Genomic DNA, 22,033 nt, shown 5'->3' with positions numbered 1-22,033 from the left:
AAATGGTCAAAAAATGATCCAAACCCATCAACCACACCCACCCAGTCTAAAACCGGGTCTCTACGGCCCAACCCGGCTTATGGGTTTAAGTGGGTTTTAGGCTTTTAGCTTATGTACCATTTTTCTGAATTTTATGGTGACTAAATCTTTTAGTAATTTTCACACAATAATGACTTAAAGGAATTTATTATAGGATAAATTACAACGATCTCTTCTAAAATTTATCGTAATTATGAATACCCTCTTATTATTTAAAAAATTACAGATACCCCCTAATGTTTGATGAAATATACATAATTTTTTTATGGAGGTATGAAATTGTTAAATTTACTCTTATGGTATTTTTTTTTGTTTAATCTATATTTTCTTCGGGTTGCTAACTCAACGGTAGAGTACTCGGCTTTTAAGTGCGGCTAGAATCTTTTACACATTTAGATTAAGTGAGGAATTCGTTTATACCATTGGTAAAGTTTGAAGACCGCAACTGATCCTAAAAGAGAATAAATGAAAAAAATACAACATGTCGTATCAATGGAGAGTTATGAGGATATTTCATTCTTATCGGATCGGTAAAAAAAACTTATAAAAAATCAAATAGGGTGGATAATTTTTTTAAAAAAATTATAAAAAAAATTATTCACTTAGTCCATGAAAAAATTAGAAAACTTTAAAAAAAAAATAAATTTCTAATTTCTAATCCACAAATGGCATTTTAGTCAGTTCATCACAAAAGATGGATGAAAACCTAACGGATTGAACCAATTGTTAGACAATCATTAAAATCACGGGGCTATTGATAATTTTTCAAATAATGAGGGGATATTCGTAGTTATGCGAAACCTCAAGGGGTTCATTGTAATTCACCCTTTATTGTATATATGAAATTCTAATCCAGATCGTGTATGGTCAAATTTGAATGAATTATGTTGCAACTGTGATGCATTTGTCATGTGACGAGTCATTCTTCTTAAATTGTATAGTAATCACATTATAAGTATATTATACTTATTATACAATTGATTAGGTTTGATCAAACCTGATTTCGATAAAATTTATCCCGTAATCCAATTTTGTTCAATATTTGCTTACTGTATTTATACGATGAATAAAAGGTAGACATTCCCAAAAAAGGGTATGTGAAGGGTAAAATAGTATTTTACCTTATCTACCTTAATTAGCTTCATATTGCATTAATTTAAAATTTTAGTAGATCTCGCTTTTAGTCCGATTATTATATAATTCATTTTAGAGCATTTTATTATCGTAAATTTTGGTGTCTTTAATTAAATATATATAAAAGAGTAATATTTATGGGTCAGATATTTATTTTATATTTCTTAGTATGATTGTGTGCAATTATGATCACTAGAAAAATTAATTTAAGTTTGCCTGATTTTAAATAATTGATTATAGAAAAATTCAATTTTGTTTGATTAATTTTTATTAATTAACTAGTTAGAGATTTTGCGTAGGCACGAGAGAACGCGTATAATAAGATAAAAATTTTAAATTTAGTTAATATAAAAATAACTAGTTGATAAATAATTTAAAATTTAATATGACGATACTAAAAAATAAAGACATTATTAGATATAAGAATAAATCTAAATTATGTTACGGAGACATTGTATTGCTTAAGGATTCATTTGGTTCAATAAAAGGTAAGGGAAAATAAAATGGGGAGTCGAAGTAAAAATGCGAGGGGGAGTCGGACGAGTAATAGTTTTTTATTAAGTTGTTTGATATGATTGGAATAATTTTATATTATGTTGTTTGATATGATTGAAAGAGAGGTAACTCTCAAATATTTTCACTTATTTGGTATGAGAAAAAAAAAGATTGACAATAAAAGTCTAATTTTTGAAATTTTACTGATTAGTCATTTATCTTCATTTTTTACTAAAGAAATAAATAAGTTAATGTTATACTAAAATATTTTTAAGTTACTATAAAATTTAAAAAATTATTAATATAAATATTCATCAAGCAAGAACAATTGTTTTTAGGATAATTACGTTGCCATCCCTCTAAAATTTGGTGTAATTACACATAAACTCCTATAGTTTGGAAAATTATATTTAGTATCGTGACGTTTGTTTTCGTCTAATAAATAAACATTCTTCTGTTAGTGAAAAATGCTAGAAATGGTGACCAAAAAGCCAGTTGGATTGGCAGTTTTGGAACCATTTAGCAATCTTTATGAATGTAGTAAACATTCATTTGTGGCACTGTGTATTTGTTGTGTTTATTATTTATGTTGAACGGTGTTTTAACATCATAACAAATGCCCACAGACTAATTGAATAATCCATGCAGTTGGGCTGCGCATTGGATGACAGCTATGAAACCAATTTCTGAGGGTTGGTTTGAAACGTTCCAAGTCGAGGACCTCGAGATTGGGCATCGAGAGTCCTATAGAGACTTGCACTAAGTATTGCATTCATTGGATGGATGTCATATTTCATCGGCGACAGACATGGGATGTCTATGCAATTTTAGTGGATTAGTTGACAAGGTTGTTAGCTGATTGAACTGACTCGAGGGAATCGTCATATGGAAGCCTTGGAAGCTTGGTCGGTATGACTTGAATTCCTGGCTCTGATAGTACAAGATTAGTCCTTGAACTTGAAGAATCATGATAGTCGCATGCATATGATGGCTATATCTTGTATCTGACGAGGGATGACTATATCTTCAATGTGGTCATTATAAGTCTTTTCCAGTGTAGTCGGATTATGTACTAAGGACGGTGGATTTCAAGATAGAATCCGTCCCCTATCAATATATGATGAATATATCTTCTATACGCTTTGAGATGATTTAGACTCTCTACGTTTATGGCTATAGTGATTGGTCGAATAGAAATTGGTTTCATTTGTCGATCAATAGAGTAAACGCATCTCAAGTACTCAACATAGTTGTCTAGTCTAGGATGGGAACCGACGCCCAATTTCATGCCCTAGACTACGGCCAGGAGATGGTCGACGGAAGAACCGTACTTGTATGAAACTCGAAAGCCTAAATATTCACGACAACATTCACCTAGTCTCTAGTGACATGGACCGTTGCTAGACGACCACCCATGGTGACAGGCATTTCTGATTAATGATTAATTGGAAGTAATTAATTAATTATTTGTGTTGGACACAATGCCCAAGTCTACTGAGGGTGAACCTAAAGTGTCACACACAAATCACTATGGAATTGGTGGAATCAATTCGAAAAGAAACGAATTAATTTAATTGGATTAAATTAATTCAAGGAGAATATATATAAATGATTGATCATTTATTTAATAATCCATTTGATGGATGACTCAAGAATTAATTAATTGGATTAATTAATTTTGAACTTAACACCTTTAAATTAATTGGATTAATTTATTTGATTTAACTTAATTAATTGATTGGATCAATTAATTAGAGTTTGGCTAGATTTATTTAATTGAATTAAATAAATCTTTAGACTTACTTGGACTAAAATTAATTTAATTAATTATTATCAATGGACTTTGGTTGGGCTTAATTTAATTAGATTATATCTCTTCCTTAGTGTGGTGTGGACAATTTAGAAGGATTCTAATTTGGATCCTAAAGTGAACGGGATAATGTAAAGGGAACAACGCACATTGTTGTTCGACTATAGAAATAAAAGGTAAAGTTTCATTTTTGTTTCTATGTCTTTGTTTCATCCTCTAGCCACTTGTCTAGCATGTTTATATTTTGATTATTATGCTTTTGACAAATACCGAACGCCCGAGAATTTCAAAGAAAATACCCCTTTGATTTATTTTAAATAATTTTTTATTTCACGCTTCCGCCGCGTTCTCAGGCCATACCGATTCTTTAAAAAAAATTCACAAAATATGTTGATATTAGCAAAAAAATAAAAATAAAATCAATATTTTCCCCTGATTAATTTATTACTAACTTATTGCATGCAAAATAAATAGTTTTTCTAACCAAACTACCCTTACACATTTCACATACTAGTGCATGCGAGGAGGTATAAGAGTAGTTTGGTCATAAAAGATTTGTTTAATCTGCAATAAATTACGAATAAGTCAACTGTGAGCAATATAAATTTTTATTCAATTTTTTTGCTAATATCCATAAATGCAGTGAATTTTGACAAATGAACGGATCTATTTTGACAAATTCGGTAAATTTTAACAAATGTGATAAAATCTTAAAATTATTAGTGGACTAGCCCTGCAAAATGGAGGTAGCTCTCCGATGCTTAGGTCGGTAACAGTTTAAGAAGAAATAAAAGCAAAACTTAAAATAAAGTGAGAATAATGATAAAATACAATCAAGAGTGACGAATATTTGTGAGGAGTGCAAAATATAAGCTTAAAATAGCTTAAGAACCGAGAGAGAATAATGAGAGAAAATGAGAGTTTGAGTGTTAAGAAATATGTTGTTTTATGTTACCAGAAATCAGTATGAGACCTCTATTTATAGGCTTGTACAGAGTCAAATACTAAGTTTCGTATACCATTGGAGAATTATTTGAATTGGCTATCACATGGAACAAACCATTGATGATTCAGATAAGTTTTGGTTGAGATATGAGAGCTGGACGAAATCCTGCCAAACCAGCCTATTTTCCAAGGAATTAGTTACTTATGGACTTTCCAGCTCATTTATGCCTGATTTACCTAGAACCACCTGGAGATGTTCTAGCTAGAGAGTCATTTCTGATATGCTTTGTTGTTTCTATTATGCTCAACTGATGTAAGCGTACTTATTCCAGTTGCTCTATCATTAGCGAGGAAGATGTGATTTCGTTAGTAGGAGAGAGTATATCTCATAATAAACGAGCAAGGATAAAACTTAAGTAGTAAGTTAACCTAAACAGGTTTCATTAGCATTATAGTGAGAGTTATTTGTAAAGCTTATGTGCCAGTTGGTGATGGTTGAGTCAGATGTGTGTGCCAACTAGTGGCGGCTTATGTTGCTGCATGCACCAACTAGTGGCGGATTATGTTGCTGCATGCACTACCTAGTGGTAGCTTAAGTAAGTGCGTGCACTAGCTAGGAGCGACTTATTGGAAGAGTGCACCAGCTAGTAGCAGCTTATTAGAAGCGTGCGCTAGCTGGTGGCGACTTATTTAGGAGCTACGCCGGCTAGTGGCAACTTATATAAGTACGTATGTCACCTAGGAACGACTTTTGTAAAAATATGAGCTAGTTGGTGGCAGTGGCTTATTTGGAGTCATATATGAGCTGAAAATTGAGCCTGCAAGAAACACAAGATTAGGAGCAAGAATTGCCATTATGCATCTGAGATAATGCTTGATTATAAGGATAACAAGCGATAAATAGAGAGTAGGGATTTCAAGAATAAAACTTCCTGAGGTTATAAGCGTTCCATGGTCGATAACGCCTCCTAGTATACCTGCGTAGCAGCCTGTGTTTCCAAACTTACAATGTCTTTTAGCTGGATCAGTTGTACAATCGTAAGCAGGTAACTGCGAAAGTGCTCGGAAATGAGTAAGGAGTTCTACCACCATTATGTGCTCGCTGAAGGGAATGCCACGTTCAAGAGACCTGCTCTCCTTTGTCACTTGCTGGCGAAGCTCTACCACCTCTTTCCTCAATGATTGCCATATTTCAGAGAGCTGTAGGGAAACCTACTTCCTTGCTCTCGAAGTCAGCAGGAATGGATTGATCCTGCTGGAACCCAGTAGGACTCTGCTTGTCAACGCTTTGGCTTTCTGGTGTTCCACCTATTTCTAGCTGGGAAGAGGGTCATCCACCACTAGCTTGAGAACCGCAAAGGGTCGAGTTGATGCGTCTCTAGTATGAACTGATACTCATAGAAGAGCGGGTTCATAGTAACAGGTCCAACTATTAAGTTGAAAGCTGGAGCTGGGGTTAGAGCGTTGGCTCCTATGATTAGATCTGGAGTAGGAGCAGGAGCAGTAGCAGCTCTTGTAGTGGTACCTATAGGTGGAACATTAGGACCAACTACAGCAGGGAGGGAAGAGATTCCCTTGTAGGATCCATTATCTGAATTTGCCATTCCTCATGCCAAAGCTCAAGTGTCCCACAGACAACGCAAATAATGCGTACCGGAAATTTGGTCACACTATAAAGGTCGAAGAATCTTTACGAAAATTCTAAGATTATCATAGAACTAGCCCTGCAAAACAAATGTTAGCACTCCGATGCTTAAGTAAGTAACAATTTAAGAAGAAATAAAAAGGAAAATTTGAAATAAAGTGAGAATAATGGTAAGACATGATCAAGAGTGACAAATATTTGTGAGGAGTGTAAAATATAAGCTAAATATAGCTTAAGAACCGAGAGAGAATAATGAGAGAAACTAAGAGTTTGAGTGTTAAGAATGATGTTGTTTCGTGTTACTAGAAATCTACACAAGATATCTATTTATAGAGTTGTACATAGTTGGATACGGAGTCAAATACTGAATTCCATAGGCCATTGGAGAGTTATTTGAGTTGGCTATCATACACAACAAATCGTTGATGATTTGAATAAGTTTTGGTTGAGATCTGGGAGCTGGACGAAATCCTGCCAAACCTGCTTATTTTCCCAAGAATTAGTTACTCATGGACTTTTCAGTTCATTTATCCCGATTTACGTGGAACCACCTCTAGATCTTCTAGGGTGATGTGTATAAATGTGTTCTCAAGTTACATGACGTGTCCTCCCACCTGTATGATAACGTGTCCAGCTGCAATGAGCTTGTTTCTTGAATCAGTAAGTACAGTAAAGTAGCAAGTAAGCCTATGGGTTTTTTCTTCCCGACTGATGGGTTTTTCCATCCTTCCTGTTGGTGGGCCCTTATCCGTCCTCCTAGCGAGTTGAGCTACTATGCCTAGTTTGTAAACTTGACCCAATAATTTTAGGGGCATCATCAAAGTGAAATGCTACTTATTATATATATATATATATATATTATAAAACGAAATAAATATTTGATTGAGTTTAACCCTACCAACCCTATAAAAAAAAAAATAACGTGAGATATTTATAATTATGTTAAACCTTAACTCCAGAAAATAATTGTTATATTTAATACCAATTATTGTTTTCATCAATCTAATACTAATTATGATCCAAATAACTAAATGTTATAAAGTATACGACGTCTAAAAATATTAATTATGTAACAATATATATATAAATATAATTTGAAATTTGTTCTATGTAGTTACTGACTATGCCGCTCACTACTGGTAAATTATTACCCCAACAATAGGTGGTGGAAAAATACAGCCCAAATTACCTCACGCCACTCCTTCCGTCCACTCTTTTAGCGTGCCCCACCGCCGATCGCCGCCGTAACTGCTCAGCGGATTGCATCAATCCGTTTGTTTTCTCTTATTTCTTCTCTCTACGCCGTCAAGCAAAGAACAACGTTTTCCATTTACTCTCTCATTGGCTGCTGCAGATAACCACCTCCGGGGCTTCTCCGTATAATCGTAAGGCTCGTCTAAGCGAAACCATTTCCTGTTCCCAAATTCCTTAGTCTAGTCAAGATAAACGAGTGGAGCTAGCGTTTTCACTGCTCTGCCGCGGGTAGTTGCCACTAGCGTGAACTACCTCCATTGCCCTCTCTGGGCTTCTCTTTTCTCCAGCCTGGAAGTTTGGGTTTTACGTCGATTATGTGAGTTGATCTCTAAGTTCCTTTTTAATCTGGAGAATATGGCAGGTTTTTAGTTACTTAGATGAGGAGTTCTGAAATTGGGCCTTTGCGATCAAGGTTTCTGAACTGTGTATGGATGCTTGAAGAGAATTTCTTGTGGAGGAAAGACGTACTGGTCATGCTTAATTCATTTGTCACCTAAACGCCTGTTAATAGAAGAAAAAAGACATATGTATGTTAGGAAAAATTGAATTATAAAGGTCATGACCAGGAACCACTAGCCAAGTTAAGTTGCTTTGCCAATATATTGCAAAGGAGAGAGACCCTATTCTGTTAAAGCTTCTGTTTGCAGCACCAGACAAGTTCTTGGCCGTTTCATGAACTAAGTATGGATGTTTGTTGACAATAGTTTATAAGTCTACTGCATTTTGTTTTGCCCTGAGGTTTCTTCAAAGATAAATCAATATCAATCGTCACTTCCTCTTCTGATGGCATCAACAGCATCTTGGTGTGCCTTATGTACACATATCCATTAATGAAAAAACAAATCTTGTCACTTCCATCACTTTCTGCTTTATCTTGAAGTTATATGGCTGTTTTACAGTTCACATTGTGAATTGTGATGGATTTGCATATGCTCCTTATATGGCATTTGATGATTTGGTTTCTTTTTGTTATTGCTTTTGATTTTCTTTCTCCGTCCCCTAGTAAACAGGCTGAAATAATTTTTGATTGCATAGGCTGTTTGTCATGATTAATTTGTGCTTATAAAGACTCTTGTTTCAATCAAGGATTTATTCGAGGCAAAGGTTTTCATGAGTATATTTGAGTAGTTTGAAGATAAATCAATTGAGCTGCTGTGTGAACAGTGGACACGTCGAAGTACTATATAGTTTAGTACTATATCATGAAAAACAAATTTAATACTTATGGAATGAATTATTGTATCATACGGAGATTGTAAGAGGGTGATTTGCCTAACAAATTGAGAATCTGAAAAATGCATACACCCGTGTATGACGTGTAAATGTGTGATGGAAAATGACTTCTATTGTATTTGTTGAAGTTACTGTAACTCTAAAATCTATCCTTGTTTTGAATAAGTGCAATTTGATTAGATGAATTGGATGAGAGGGTGGGGTTGCATTACAAAGCAATTCAGATTCAGCACACGTCAATATTATGCAATAATGGGTAAGGATCAGAATGGGGTCCTATGTTTTGGAAAGAGGACCACTTCTTTGCAGCAACCGGAAGGACACCCTTCAGAAAGAAACACGCCATGGAGGGCTAAGCTGCCATGTTTCTTGATGGAAACTGACTTGGGGTTTAAATGTACATCAAGGAGATATACACATAGTATGCAAAATGATCCAGACTTGAGTAGAGATTTTTTCATACGACTCTGGAATGCTGATAGAAAGAAGCCAAAGCCTTTGGCGAAAGGAAGGCGTAAAGTTCTAAAATCTGGTGGTAATGGTGAAACATTTGTTGATAGCCGATCTTTGTTTGGACTTCTTGAAAGATCGTATTCAGGTGCATCTACTTTGAATGAAAAGGCTTATGACAAGATGAGGTCAGGCTTGAAGCAACCACCTCCCAGTCAATCTGTCACTGGTATATTGGAACCAATATCTGCAGAAGAGGTGAAGTTGCCTGTCTACTGTAGGTGCAGAATAATTCTCCAACTGAAAAATTAAAACTGTTTGCTATTTTGCTTGTACTGCTCTCATGTTAGTTCCGGTTAAAAATCATCATTGCATCTTTGATTTCTGTTGATTATCTATATATACTGGATGGTTCCTTTCTATGTTTTCATTGGCTGCCCGTGTTCATAAGCCAAGAACTGGACATATATTTGAGATATGTAATAATGACATACCTGGAAATGATACAAGGCTCTTATCTAGATCCTGTCGAATTATTTGACTTATTTAAGTGGGAGTTCGACTTTGGTTAGCTATTACTTTGAGTCATGAAATTGAGGATATTTTGAACTATTTGGCTGGTGTCAACTTCATATTGGCTTGTGAATTATACTGACATCATCAATGCACTTAATCTTTTTTTGCTTTTTCTTGAGACATCAAGCAAGAATCAGCAAGTTAATGATACGAATAGGCCACCATGTAAATTTTGCTTGTTTAGTTTTGTTGCTCTTTTCTGTATTTCAAAAGATTAAATAAAATCCATCAAATATTATTGGTCATTAATGAGAAGAGTAAATTGTGCTCCTCATAACAACTAGGTTTCTCCATGTTGTATTTTGCTCTTTTAATCTCATTCATCTTTGATTGTTTGTGATATTGTTGTCTGGAAAGGAAGATGATAACCTGGGTTTCAGGATCAGTCCACACTCTTTATGTATTTGTTAGCCTATCTATATTTATGGGTTTATTTCATCTCTTGCGAGTCTTTTTCTTCTATTGAATACAACTTAGTTCAAATTAACACAAGTTTTATTGGTTGTATGTATGTGTTTGTAGTTGTTTTTTAGTAAACCAATCCATTCTTAAGTCAATTATATACCAACTCAACTATGATAGAGTAGTCTGACTCATGCTATTGTAGTTACATATCAGCTAAGCATTTTGACATTTTCAAAACAAGCTATCAAAAATTGAAGGTGTATACCTTGAATCTAAAGGAAAGATTTTAAATCTAGAAAAAATGGAAAAGAAAGATATACATGCATTGAGTTTATTTGTTAGTGTTAGTTCGAACTTCGTGATGCTTTCTATGTTAATTGACCTTGCTTGAAACTTATATCAGGTCAAGGTTGCACCTCTTCTTGCAAGATCCAACCTTCTGATAACCAGGGATATAGAATGGGCCAACTTGGTTCTTGGTTTTGAGCAGGTAAGATTTAAATTAACCAGTTGCTGCCAATGTAGGTATAAGTACATTTGACTTCTCTCTTTTCCTAAAACCCAACAACTATCAAGGGTTAAAGCATATGCATGCTCCCACAACTTTTCTCCTAAGGCTGAATATATTTGGGAACTGGTGGATTAAATTGATTGATTTGTCCATGAGCATATTCCCTCAGCACTGCTGGCACAAATGATATCTTAGGCTGAGGAAGATTTTAATTTCAGTAGCATTTCCCATTCCATTTTTTTAATTTTGATAGCCAAGTTTATACATGTTGGTGCGCCTAATACAGTTGTCTCAAAAAAATTGCAAAAGATCGGAAAGGTCTGTGCTAGAAGATGCACATTTTTACAAGATCATTATTGTGATAAATTGGGCAAAACCACTGTATGAAGTGTCTTACTGATCATTCAACTCCGTCAACAGCTATTTGATAATTTTCTGATTTATACTTGCTCATGTTGCAAATTCATTGATTAATGCATCTTTTTTGTGTTGAGAGATAACTTCTGTCTTGAATTTGCAGGAAAATCGATATGCAATAGTTGATGTCTGCTACCCACAAGCAGTATGTGACTATTTCTACTTGGTTTTAGTCTTCTGCTTTTTTACCATTTATTTGGTGCTGTTTAAATTAAATGACCAATATTGCACTGAGTAACAATATTTACTGTTTTGTTTTTCTAGCCTGTAGGTTTCATTCGTGAGCAGAGTAATTTTATCGCAAGACAGGTATGTATAACACTCTGTAATCCGGACTTTGTTGTGCTCTTTGTTTATTTAATTATATTTCTCATTTCATTTTTGTCTTTCACCTTGGTGCAGTATTTGCTTCTTATCACATGCCTATTATAAGCATTCTTCATCTATATTCCATTACACCCTTGCTCCAATAATTTTTTTGATGTGGCGAGTATTGTGGTTGGCAAAGAGAAAACCAAAATTAGGTTATGGCTAGAGTTTTTATGCACAATACAATTTCCATGACTTTCTTCAGATTTTGTTTGTGTGATAGTGAAGATTGTAGCTGGTGAGAATAAAGGATTTACTCTCTAAATTCATCTAGTGAATCACTCATTAGAATGTCGATTTTCTTGTTAAGAACGAGACATACAATGCAATGAAAATATTGAGTGGCCTTAAAAGTAATTGGAGGATTGTTGGCTATCAAAGATGGATGTAGTCCGACTTCAGCTTATGCTCCTTTTCTGCCTTTCCTGTGGTTTTTACTTTATAAATGAGGCATATAGCTTGTAATTTTTAGGTTATCTTGGCTTTGTTTTACCTTATTTGCCAGCATACTCTTGTTTGGTGAATAAGATGGTGCCTTCATGCTTTTCTGCAGTTTCTTCGACTAAGACGACCTTTTGTAGCATATATAACTGATGGATTAGGTAACGAACTTTTTAGGGTAAGAACTTTAGCTTTCTGTGAATTTTTATTACCAACAATTGCAAGCTTCATTTGGGCATACTGTTTTTGCTGCTGGTTTACCTCTGTATAACTTTTTCCAAGTAGATCCGCAGACCCTTTTGGTGGATCACCAGCTCAATCTATGCAGAGATAAATGGAAAAGTACGGTTATTCTGCAATTGTTGGCTTTGCCATTCATCTAATGTTTCAGTTCTAATGCTCTACTATGCAAATTTTGAATTAGTAGCAGGGATCTATGACTAATTTATTCATTTAATTTTATTTGTTAGGAAATTGGTGTTGTCCACAGAAGATGGCATCTGTGGAGGAGAATCTATGATCTATACTTGGGGTAATGTTTTCTGTGGAGCAATTCTACAGAATATGTTTATGACTTCATCATTGGTTGAGTGATTAGCATATTTTATGCTAATGAACTGACATTCTTGTTCGAATTGCTCAAATCATGGTGTTGTGGTGTAAAAATGCGATTTTATTATTTGGGATTTTAGAATGCAGTGTATGTTATTAGAGGTAGAAAAAGTATCACCTTGTTTGTGTGGAGTGTTGGGAATTTAATTTTCTGATATTTTATGTCGATACAGACTTTTACTACCTATATGTTGATAATATAACCTTATACACTGTATTTAGGACACAGTGTATGTTACTCTTGTTTCCAAGCCTATTGGACTTCAATTCATGTTCCAAGACCTTTCTACCTCAACTTTGTATTATACATATGTTTTGTGGATATCTATATACATTTTATATTCGGCCTCAAATAATGTGTGATTTTTCTTGTCTTAGGAACAAGCAATTTGCAGTCGTTGAGAACCCTGGCCTTTGGAATTGGACATTCACTTTGAAGGACGCTGATGGAAATGTGTTGGCTGAAATAGATCGCAACTGGAGGGGTTTTGGATTTGAGGTTCTTAGTTTTGAGTTATTAATTTGTTTAAGTTGAGTCGATGGAATTGGTGTCCTGTTTCATGTTGGAGCTATCTAATAGTAGATGACAAGCTTCTTTCTTGTAAAAGGGTATTCCATCTCCGGAAGAATTGTGCTTTATGTTGTCTTGGAGAAGCTTACTCATGTGGAAAACTCAATGTTCTTTATTAACAATTTTATTTAAGAAGTCATAGAATCTATTTTGACTGTCTGTAATGGACTGATTTAGTGGGTTTAGCAATTGATGCCACTGCAAATTATAACTGGGAATAGTTTCTATTTTCCAATAAGAAAAGCTGGCTTACGATTTTAAGCTGTTTATATTTGTCTGTTGCAGATTTTCACAGATGCTGGTCAGTATGTGATTCGATTTGGTAGTGCCGATTCTGGTATTGGGCCTGCTGCAGGGGTAATTCACTGCTTAAGGTCCTTACTCATTTTATTTAGTTGTGTGAATTTCTGAATTATGCTTCCGCGCGTTCTTGTAGGTTGAAGAGTTAAATGTAAGTCGTTCATTGACTCTGTCTGAGAGAGCAGTTGCAGTTGCACTTGCTGTTTCACTTGATAATGACTACTTCTCCAGACATGGAGGCTGGTGAGATATTATCATATATGCCCCTGTATATTAACTGTCAAGCATTATGGACTTTTGTGTCTAAACCACTACGTGCTTGATTCATTTGAACAAAAATAATTATGATATGATCAGGTTAGTCAAATCATGTTTTTATATTTTGTGGGCCGTTGTACATCTCACACCATCTTATCATCTGCAATTGTTCGTCCAATATTATTGCATATGTAGTTTTAAGCTTGCAATGTGTGTGGTGTGTACATATGTAAGTACATACATACATATAGATATAATATGTGTGTGTATCTTTGCATGTGTTCAAAGGTTTAATTTGTGTATTTGGATGTCCTTCCAATCGTATTGGTTAAGCAAAAGCTCTTGTTTGCTCTACATATTTCAGCTTACTTGTACTACACTTGGTACTCGATTCAATTGATAAATGCTGATTAGTAGGACAATATAACTTGTTCTTACCAGGGGATTTCCCTTTATGGTGGTCGATGATTGAGACTAGACCAACAAGACTATTGACTGCTAAAGATGGTACGGTGTAACAAACATAACATAATCCTATCCATCTTGATCTTTTGGTGCCTGCATGAACAACTGGTAAATTCGGTCAAATTCCAGTTAACTACTACTGCTCTGGTTGGTTGTATCTCTGGCCCCCCTCATTCTTACCGTTATGTTCATTACTTTGTTGAAGAGAATTCCAGACTAATTGCGAAAAACTTGAGTTTTCTGGAATTTTCGGATTAAAACAGTTGGTTATCGTTGAACTTTGAGTCGTTTCTTTTGTTATTTTCCTTTTACTCTTGGAAGCAGCAAAAATGTTGTATCCCGCTGCTGTTTGGCAGCCAGCTGAGGACGGTGCAACGTGGGTTTACAGGAGTATGATATGATGCCAAGCCCTGTTGTTCATGCTTTAGGAAATAACTAATACTTCTATATTGCAGTAGCCGCCCTGCCTTTAGAATCTGTAATAAAATTTTCAGTATTTGGACCTTTGTTTTTGCTCAAGATAATTAAAAAAATATCCTTTTGAGCTTGGGTCTGAAGCAGCTAAAAAATACACAGTTTTTTCAATGAAATTGTTGCATTTATTATTTATGGCATTGTTGATAGAGTTTAGGACAAAGTTGGAAACAGTTTTCAGAAGTCATTGTTTGCAAAGTCTCTTCACTTAGGAAATTCTTAAGTAACTTCATTGAAGTTGAATGTTTGCCTAATTAGGCATGGAATCAGAACTTGGTTTAATGGAATAACAATTTTAGAAATTTAAAGGGAGCAAAATGTTAAATTTTGTTTAATTTATATGTAAAATTTGAGTTCTTTTATAAAAAAAATAAATAGTTAAATTGAATTGAATCTGTCGTAGCTAGTCTAATTGTGAAGCATTAATTGTTGCGAACGTTTTTCCTGTTAAGATATTTCTTTGAAAAAATATTGCTCAACTTGATCACCACATATCCTTTATCATATAAAGAATTCAATTTAATTTTCATCGTTTCAAGTATCTTAAGTTGGTAACTCTCAACTCATAACACTTACACAAAGTGATGAATTTTAGAGAAATTTGAATTATTATCATTCAAATGGAGAATTAGTAATTCGAGTTTGATATAATAGAGAAAATAAGTGGAAAAGGCAGAACAATAGGAAATTTTTACTCAAATCAGGTTCGTTTGAATCAAATTATTCATAAAATAAGTGTAATACACTTGTCATGTAATTAAATACTTTGTTCGAATTATACACCAACTACACGACAAGTGTACCATAACTTTTATATAATTGGTTCAAATTCTTTCAAATTCGATTTCAATTAGGAAATTGACAGATAGATTCATGCATACTACCAGCAGTCATTATTAACTTGCCATGCACTGATCTTCTTCTCCCTCTGCCCTTTTCCAACCAACACAGTTTCTCATGCAGAAACACAACATCTTGATGTAGTAAAGCCACCCCTCTTTTTCTACTTTAATTGGAAAAAAAAAAAAAAAACAAATTCCAACAGTTGTGTAAAAGTGACAGATGTATGGGTGTTTTGAACAGAAACTCCATAAGCAAACATGATTGCTCTTGTCCTCTCAGACACCACATCTCTCTCAACCATCATCATTAATTGCCCCTTCCTATTCCTTTTGCCCCTTATTTAAAACTACCCATTTCCTTCTTTTCCTCTTATCTTTTTTTTTTTTGAACATGGATTTGTGGAAGAGAGGGACAGAATGAGGTCCCTAATGAAGATATTTCATGCTCTTCCTCAAGTCATAAAATAAAAGGGATAATTGCACTTCTTTTTCTTAGAATTTGGTATAATTATACGTAGGTATTCTATAGTTTGGAAAGTTATATCTAGCACTCCTTATGTTTGCTTTTGTTGGTCAATATTAATTGAATTTGCTGATATTAACAACAAAAAAAAAAAAAAAAAACAAAATCGAGTAGAAATTGATATTTACTCTCGATTGACTTATTGCAAGTTAAACAATTTTTTTTTAAACTAAATTATCCTTATAACGGTAAAGATATACCTCCGCACATGCATTAACGCGTGAAAACATACGAGAGTAATTTGGTTGTAGAAAAATTTATTTGACATGCAATAAGTCATTAATAAATTAATCGAGAATAAACATAGATTTTTTATTATTATTTTATTAATATCAACAAATTCAGTAAATTTTGACTAACTAATGAACTTATTTGTTAGACGGAAGCAAACCTCATGAATGCTAGATGTAGCTTTTCAGACCATAAGAAGTTTACGTGTAATTATACTAAATTTTCAGGAAAGAAGAGTGTAATTATTTCAAAATAAAATGTTGATATTATCCTATAATATATAATTGGATTAGAAGGGAAAAGGGATTGAAAATTGAGAATATTTTCGTGATGTTATAAGTAAGATGTTGGATAGTTTGGTGTAATTCAAGTTAGAAAATTAGTCCTTGGGGGTAAAAATATGTGAAAGTAGCTTTCACTAAAAAAGCTATTAAATAAAGTTTCCTATGATTGAAGTTGCTTTTAAATGTTAAGAGTAAATTATAATAGAATCTTTTGAAATTCGTCGTAATTATAAGTACTTCATAATTAATCGTCGTCTAACAAATATGAAATATCTCCTACACTGAGCTGTGATGATGGGTTATTTGCTAGACAACGATCAATCTGTGAGGTATTTGTGATTTTTCAAATAATAAAAGAGTATTTGAAATTATTGCAGATCTCAGGAGAATCCATTGTAATTTACCTTAAGGGCGTGATTAGTGCGCACGAACAGGTTTGGGTGGGAATGAAATGAACTTAGGAATAGAATGGTTTTAATATAATATTCCTATGTTTGGTATAATGAAGAAATAAGAAAAAGAATTGAATACAAAGTTTCCAAATCACTTGTTTATATGTTTGGTGGATAATAATAAAATTTGAAGGAAAAAAAAATACACACAAATTTTGTTAGATAAAAAATATTATTTTAAAATATTTAAATTAAATATAAATTTACAACATATATATATATATGAATATTTTCTAATACCAATAAATACTTAGTATTTTAAAAAAAAAGCATACTTATTAAAAAAGAACAAATATCAATAATATTATATAAATTGAATATAATATTTTATACTTATAGTAAATATGATTAAAATACATATATGTATGTAACTATATTTACATTATATTTAAAAAAATATTTAAAATTTGAAGTATTCATGTTACATACTATTTAAATATTTTATTACTAAAGTTTATTATATTTAATATATTTGCAAAAATATATAATTTTTGTGATGGTAAAATCTTGTAAATGTAATTCTTTATTAAATGTTATTTAGCAATTTTTATTAAATGTTATTTATGGAAATGGGCATTTCTATGTGAATAGTCATTGAAAGTTAGTGGCGTCAAATCAATACATTATACAAAAAAATATTTTTTCAAAAATAAAATATTTATTTTGAAGAAATTTAATCTTATTCATTTTCTTACGTTCCAAGAACGAAATTGGAGCTTTTGTTTATATTATGATATTTAAATCATTATTTTATAATTTTTATGGAAAAATAATCACAACGAAAACTATATATATTACATTTATGTTATCGTTATTTATAATGTGTGACACATTTATTAAAATTAAATAAAAGTTGTAGTTAGTGAAAACTTAATAAATTGGAAGTCATTATTGTGATGTTAAACTGCTCCCCCAACATATACTTATATCCTACCTGCTTAATTAAATAACTATTACCTTTTTAAATCCCAACTAACAAAAAAATAAAACAAATAAAATAAAATAAATTGTTGCATAAACCACAAATAAATTTATTTCATATTCAATTTTTGAATTTATGATTTATGAATTTGGAAGGTGATTAATTTGTGGTGGTAAATTAATTATTCGTCGAGCCAAACTAGTAAAAAGAAAGCGTATGTATGCTCTCGTCTCCTTAGAATTGATGTAATTATATGTATATTTTTAGTTCGGATGATTATATTTAATATTATTGAGGTTTGCTTTCGTCTAACGAATTGATCCCTCCGTTTTGTTGGTGTTAACAAAAAAAAATTGCTTAATTGTAGGCGAAATAATTTTTTTTTTATTAAACTACTCTTATAATAGTTAAGATATACCTCCTTACATGCATCAACTTGTGAAGATGTATAAGAGTAGTTTGGTAATAAAATATTTATTTGACCTATAATATGTCAGTAATAAGTCGATCGAGGGTAAATATGAATTGTTATCTAATTTTTTTTGTCAATATCAGCAAATTCGGTGAATATTGACTAACGGGAGAACTCATTTATTAGACGGAAGCAAATTTCAAAGATACTAAATGTAATTTTTTAAGCTACAGAAAGTTTACGTGTAATCACACCAAACTGAGTATAATTATCCCTAAAAAAGAATTAAAAAAAGACATTGTACTTATTAAATATTTTAAAAATCATTTTCCATGGAAATTTATGTTGATTTCAATCTCAAACCCCCTAACCCAAAAAAGAAAAATAAATAAATAATTACATCGTCCTCCCAAAAATTTATTATAATTACATGTAGATCCTTATAGTTTAAAAAATTATATGTAGTACCCTTGACGTTTGTTTTCGTTTAACAAATAAATCCCTCTTTTAGTCAAAATTCATCGAAAAATTTGCTGACCAAACTACCCTTATTGCAGGTCAGATAGTCTGGTCAGGTAAAAATTTATCTGACCAGCAATAAGTTAATAATATAAGTCAATCGGGTAAAATATAAATTTTTATTTAGTTTCTTCTAATAATATCAGCAAATTCGGTGAATTCTGACTAATTTAGGGATCTATTTGTCAGATGGAAACAAAATTCTATTATACTAGATATAATTTTTCAAACTATATAAATTTATATATAATTATATCAAATTTCAAGACGAAACGTATAATTACAAAAAACAAAAAAAGAAAGAAAGAAAAACACACTATGAATTTTCCATAGGGTAGGTGCATAAAGACCAAACCATTACCAGGAAAAGTGTAATTGGTTAACAACCTCACTCAACCACTATCATTTCTTTTTTCTTTTTTTGATCTAACTACTATTATTATTACTTTGAATCAACATATTCATTAATCACCATGTAATGCTTGCAAACTTGGCTTTCGCCAAATTTAAATCAATTATACGATAAGTGTAATATATTTATTATATGATTGATGTATAATTCAATAAAAATAATCAATTCTATAATAAATGTACTACACTTGCTATATGATTGATTCGATCCGACTGAGTTTGAACTGAATAAGTATTTCCGTGATTCTGATAATTAAATTTAAGTCGGATTAAATATCCCAAAAATATAATATAAGTGTTATGTACTTGTTATGTGATTGATGTACAATTTAAAAAAAAAATAATCAAGCACATGACAAGCGTATTATACTTGCACGTATTTAGTTGATATGATTCGACTGAATATAATCTGGATAAGAATTTTTCGTAATTCGGATAATTAATTAGGTATAACGAATAATCATGTGGTGCAATTCAAATCAAATTATTAATTTTGTTATAATAATAATTTCTTGATCCGAATTTTTCATGTTTTCTCCCAAGAATTCTCAAAATAGAATTTTGTTGCCTAAAGTAGAAGTTTTAAACCCAAAGGGATCATATCATTTAAGTTAATTAATTAAAATCAGTAACTGTCGACTTCTATTTTTTTTTAGGTAAGAGCGATGAATTTTTTTATTAATTAAAATAAATCGATTACAAGTGAATAAATGAAATAAATTACATATAGTACGGAAATAAATTAAATAAATTTAGAAATTAAAACCGATGGAGAGTCACGACATTTATGCTGACCTAAAGCCATGATTGCCTCCCTACGTGCAGGTTTTAACGGTTGACCATGACTCCAGGATAAAATCCCATTAGCTCTAAGCAGTGTTTCATCTCATGTGCATGACTACGAGGAGACTAGGAACAAGTCCACAGTCACGTTGTAAAAACTCTACAAATACTTGTGGAGTAAAACATTTTTCAACTCATAAGCTATACAAAACATCTCTCTCAATGTGCCAAATGAAAAAAGCTAATGACCCTTTAAATAGTTGTAATAATTTGACCGTTATAAAATATTAAGTGGCATAATTAAAACTCATAATATTATAATAAATTCAATTATAAATAGGTCACATAAATATATAAAATATAACGGTCAAATACTTATTAAACCTTATAAATTCACAATTAAATCATCATAATAATATGACCATAAACCTCAAATAAAACTGGCATATTAAGATCAAATAAAGTGTTGGAAATAATTTGACAATGTAGAAAATTTTAAAGCTTATTTCCAACAACAAGTACAATCATTTATATCGACATCAATATCTAATAAAGACTATTACAATAATCATATCCGACTCAACAACACCTACTGTTACGGTAGACACACAACATCCTACGCACCTGGAGGGGTTCAAACCCGTGAACTTTAAAATCAATAACACCTGTTATTACGGTAGACGTACAACATCCTATGCATCTGGAGGGGTTCGAACCCATGACCTCTACATCATGCATGAAACATCAACGTTGTCAATTGAGTTAGGCTTCATAAACAACAACTACTATTTTTTTAAGATAATAATAATGTAGAAGACGAAACTTTTTCACTTTTTTTATTTTGGTTTTTAAAAGTAGGAAGTGTTCGGCTAAATTTATTTAAAATTATAGAAGCAGAATTATATGAATATACCAATATGTTAATAGTATGAACAATTGAGTCATACATCAACCAAGCAATACATTAATGGGTAAATTATATTTTGTTTTTCGAATTATGATCGTTTTTATATTTGGGCATTTAAACTTTACTTTTGTGTTATTTTTTGTTGAAAAAACATTACATACAGTGCACATATGATATTTAAAAATTATGTAACGTAATAATTTTTCACATATAAACAACATGTAACCTTTTTTCTAACAAAAAAATCAACAAAAAAATGGTCATATATAGCAAAGTGCAAATTTCGCAAAGTTGAGATGGTAAATTAACAAAAAAAAATTTAGATGATAAAGTGTCAAAAAATATAACTCGGACGGCAAAATGTAGTTTACCCTACATTAATATAACATAACTATGAAACAAATCACAATATAAACTCATAAAACTGATATAAATACCTACACATTAGATAAAATTCAAACCCATAACTTCGAACTTACTAATAAGCTAAAACATCATTGATAATTAAATTTTAAAATTAACCACTTAAAATGCTTCATTTGAACGTCAGTCTAAAAGCAGAAGTTGTCTGTTGTATTTACTCAATCACCAAATTAAAATAAATCAAATATACCTATATATATATATATTTTTTTCTTATTATATAAAATAAAAAATAATGATTGTATATATATTTATGATAAAAAAATAGTAATAAGTGATGATAATGGTGTTTGAACCAATGATGGTAGTCTTTGGTAGGTGTGATTATTATTAATTGAGATGACTTAGTAAACTTTGGTAATCAGTTCCACCAAGCAAACAAACATCATTTTCTTTTTAAAAAAACTGATATTATATGATTATATCAATATTTCAATAAATTCATATAAAGTAAGATAAACACACAGATATCAAGCACGACTCAAACCCATGATCTCAAACTTGTTCATAAGACCTTAATATTAACTACTGGGCTAAGACATCATCAATTCGATCAATTCATTAATCTAACTATATACTATAAAAAAAATTACAATAAACTAATTAAAGTGGGATAAATATCCATACATCTGATGAACCTCGGACTCATAACTCCAAACTTGTTTGTAAGACTCCAACATTAACCACTAAACTAAGACATCGTTGGTGCAAATAAATATTATAATAAAGTGTGTATATATATATATATATATATATAGTTGTGTGTGTGTGTTTTCTGATTTGCTTTGATTATTCCTTAGTTGACTTCTCACCGCATTATTAATCTTCCAACACAAGAATAATTCATCATCATTTTCTAGCCCAAATTGCATATTAACCCCATTTTTTTTTAAATTCAGCTAAAAATCTCCCGATATTTT

The 22,033-nt window shown here is 31.9% G+C and overlaps 1 protein-coding gene across 4 annotated transcripts; it reads left to right on the top strand.

Annotated features, from left to right (window-relative positions):
* Window positions 1-7,185: 7,185 nt before the first annotated feature.
* Window positions 7,186-14,539, top strand: LOC105157121 (scramblase-like protein). Of its 4 annotated transcripts, XM_088879085.1 has the most exons (13): window positions 7,186-7,312; window positions 7,423-7,638; window positions 8,722-9,263; window positions 10,390-10,476; window positions 11,018-11,059; window positions 11,179-11,223; window positions 11,837-11,902; window positions 12,010-12,066; window positions 12,195-12,256; window positions 12,715-12,835; window positions 13,193-13,264; window positions 13,344-13,450; window positions 13,907-14,539. In XM_088879085.1, exons 3-13 carry the CDS (start codon window positions 8,736-8,738, stop codon window positions 13,935-13,937), a joined length of 1,218 nt encoding a protein of 405 aa, XP_088735211.1. In that variant the 5' UTR covers window positions 7,186-7,312; window positions 7,423-7,638; window positions 8,722-8,735; the 3' UTR covers window positions 13,938-14,539. The 4 variants fall into 4 exon arrangements, with proteins under 4 accessions (XP_088735211.1, XP_011071724.1, XP_011071723.1 ...); XM_011073422.3 differs by having other exon boundaries at window positions 7,188-7,638; window positions 8,736-9,263; XM_011073421.3 differs by having other exon boundaries at window positions 7,188-7,638.
* Window positions 14,540-22,033: the final 7,494 nt, after the last annotated feature.

Source organism: Sesamum indicum, linkage group LG3 (genome assembly GCF_026168435.1).
Source record: "Sesamum indicum cultivar Baizhima isolate 11 linkage group LG3, ASM2616843v1, whole genome shotgun sequence".
Taxonomy (NCBI): Eukaryota; Viridiplantae; Streptophyta; class Magnoliopsida; order Lamiales; family Pedaliaceae; genus Sesamum; species Sesamum indicum.
Note: the sequence above shows the minus strand (reverse complement) of the source record. Positions and strands in the feature narration are given on the sequence as shown.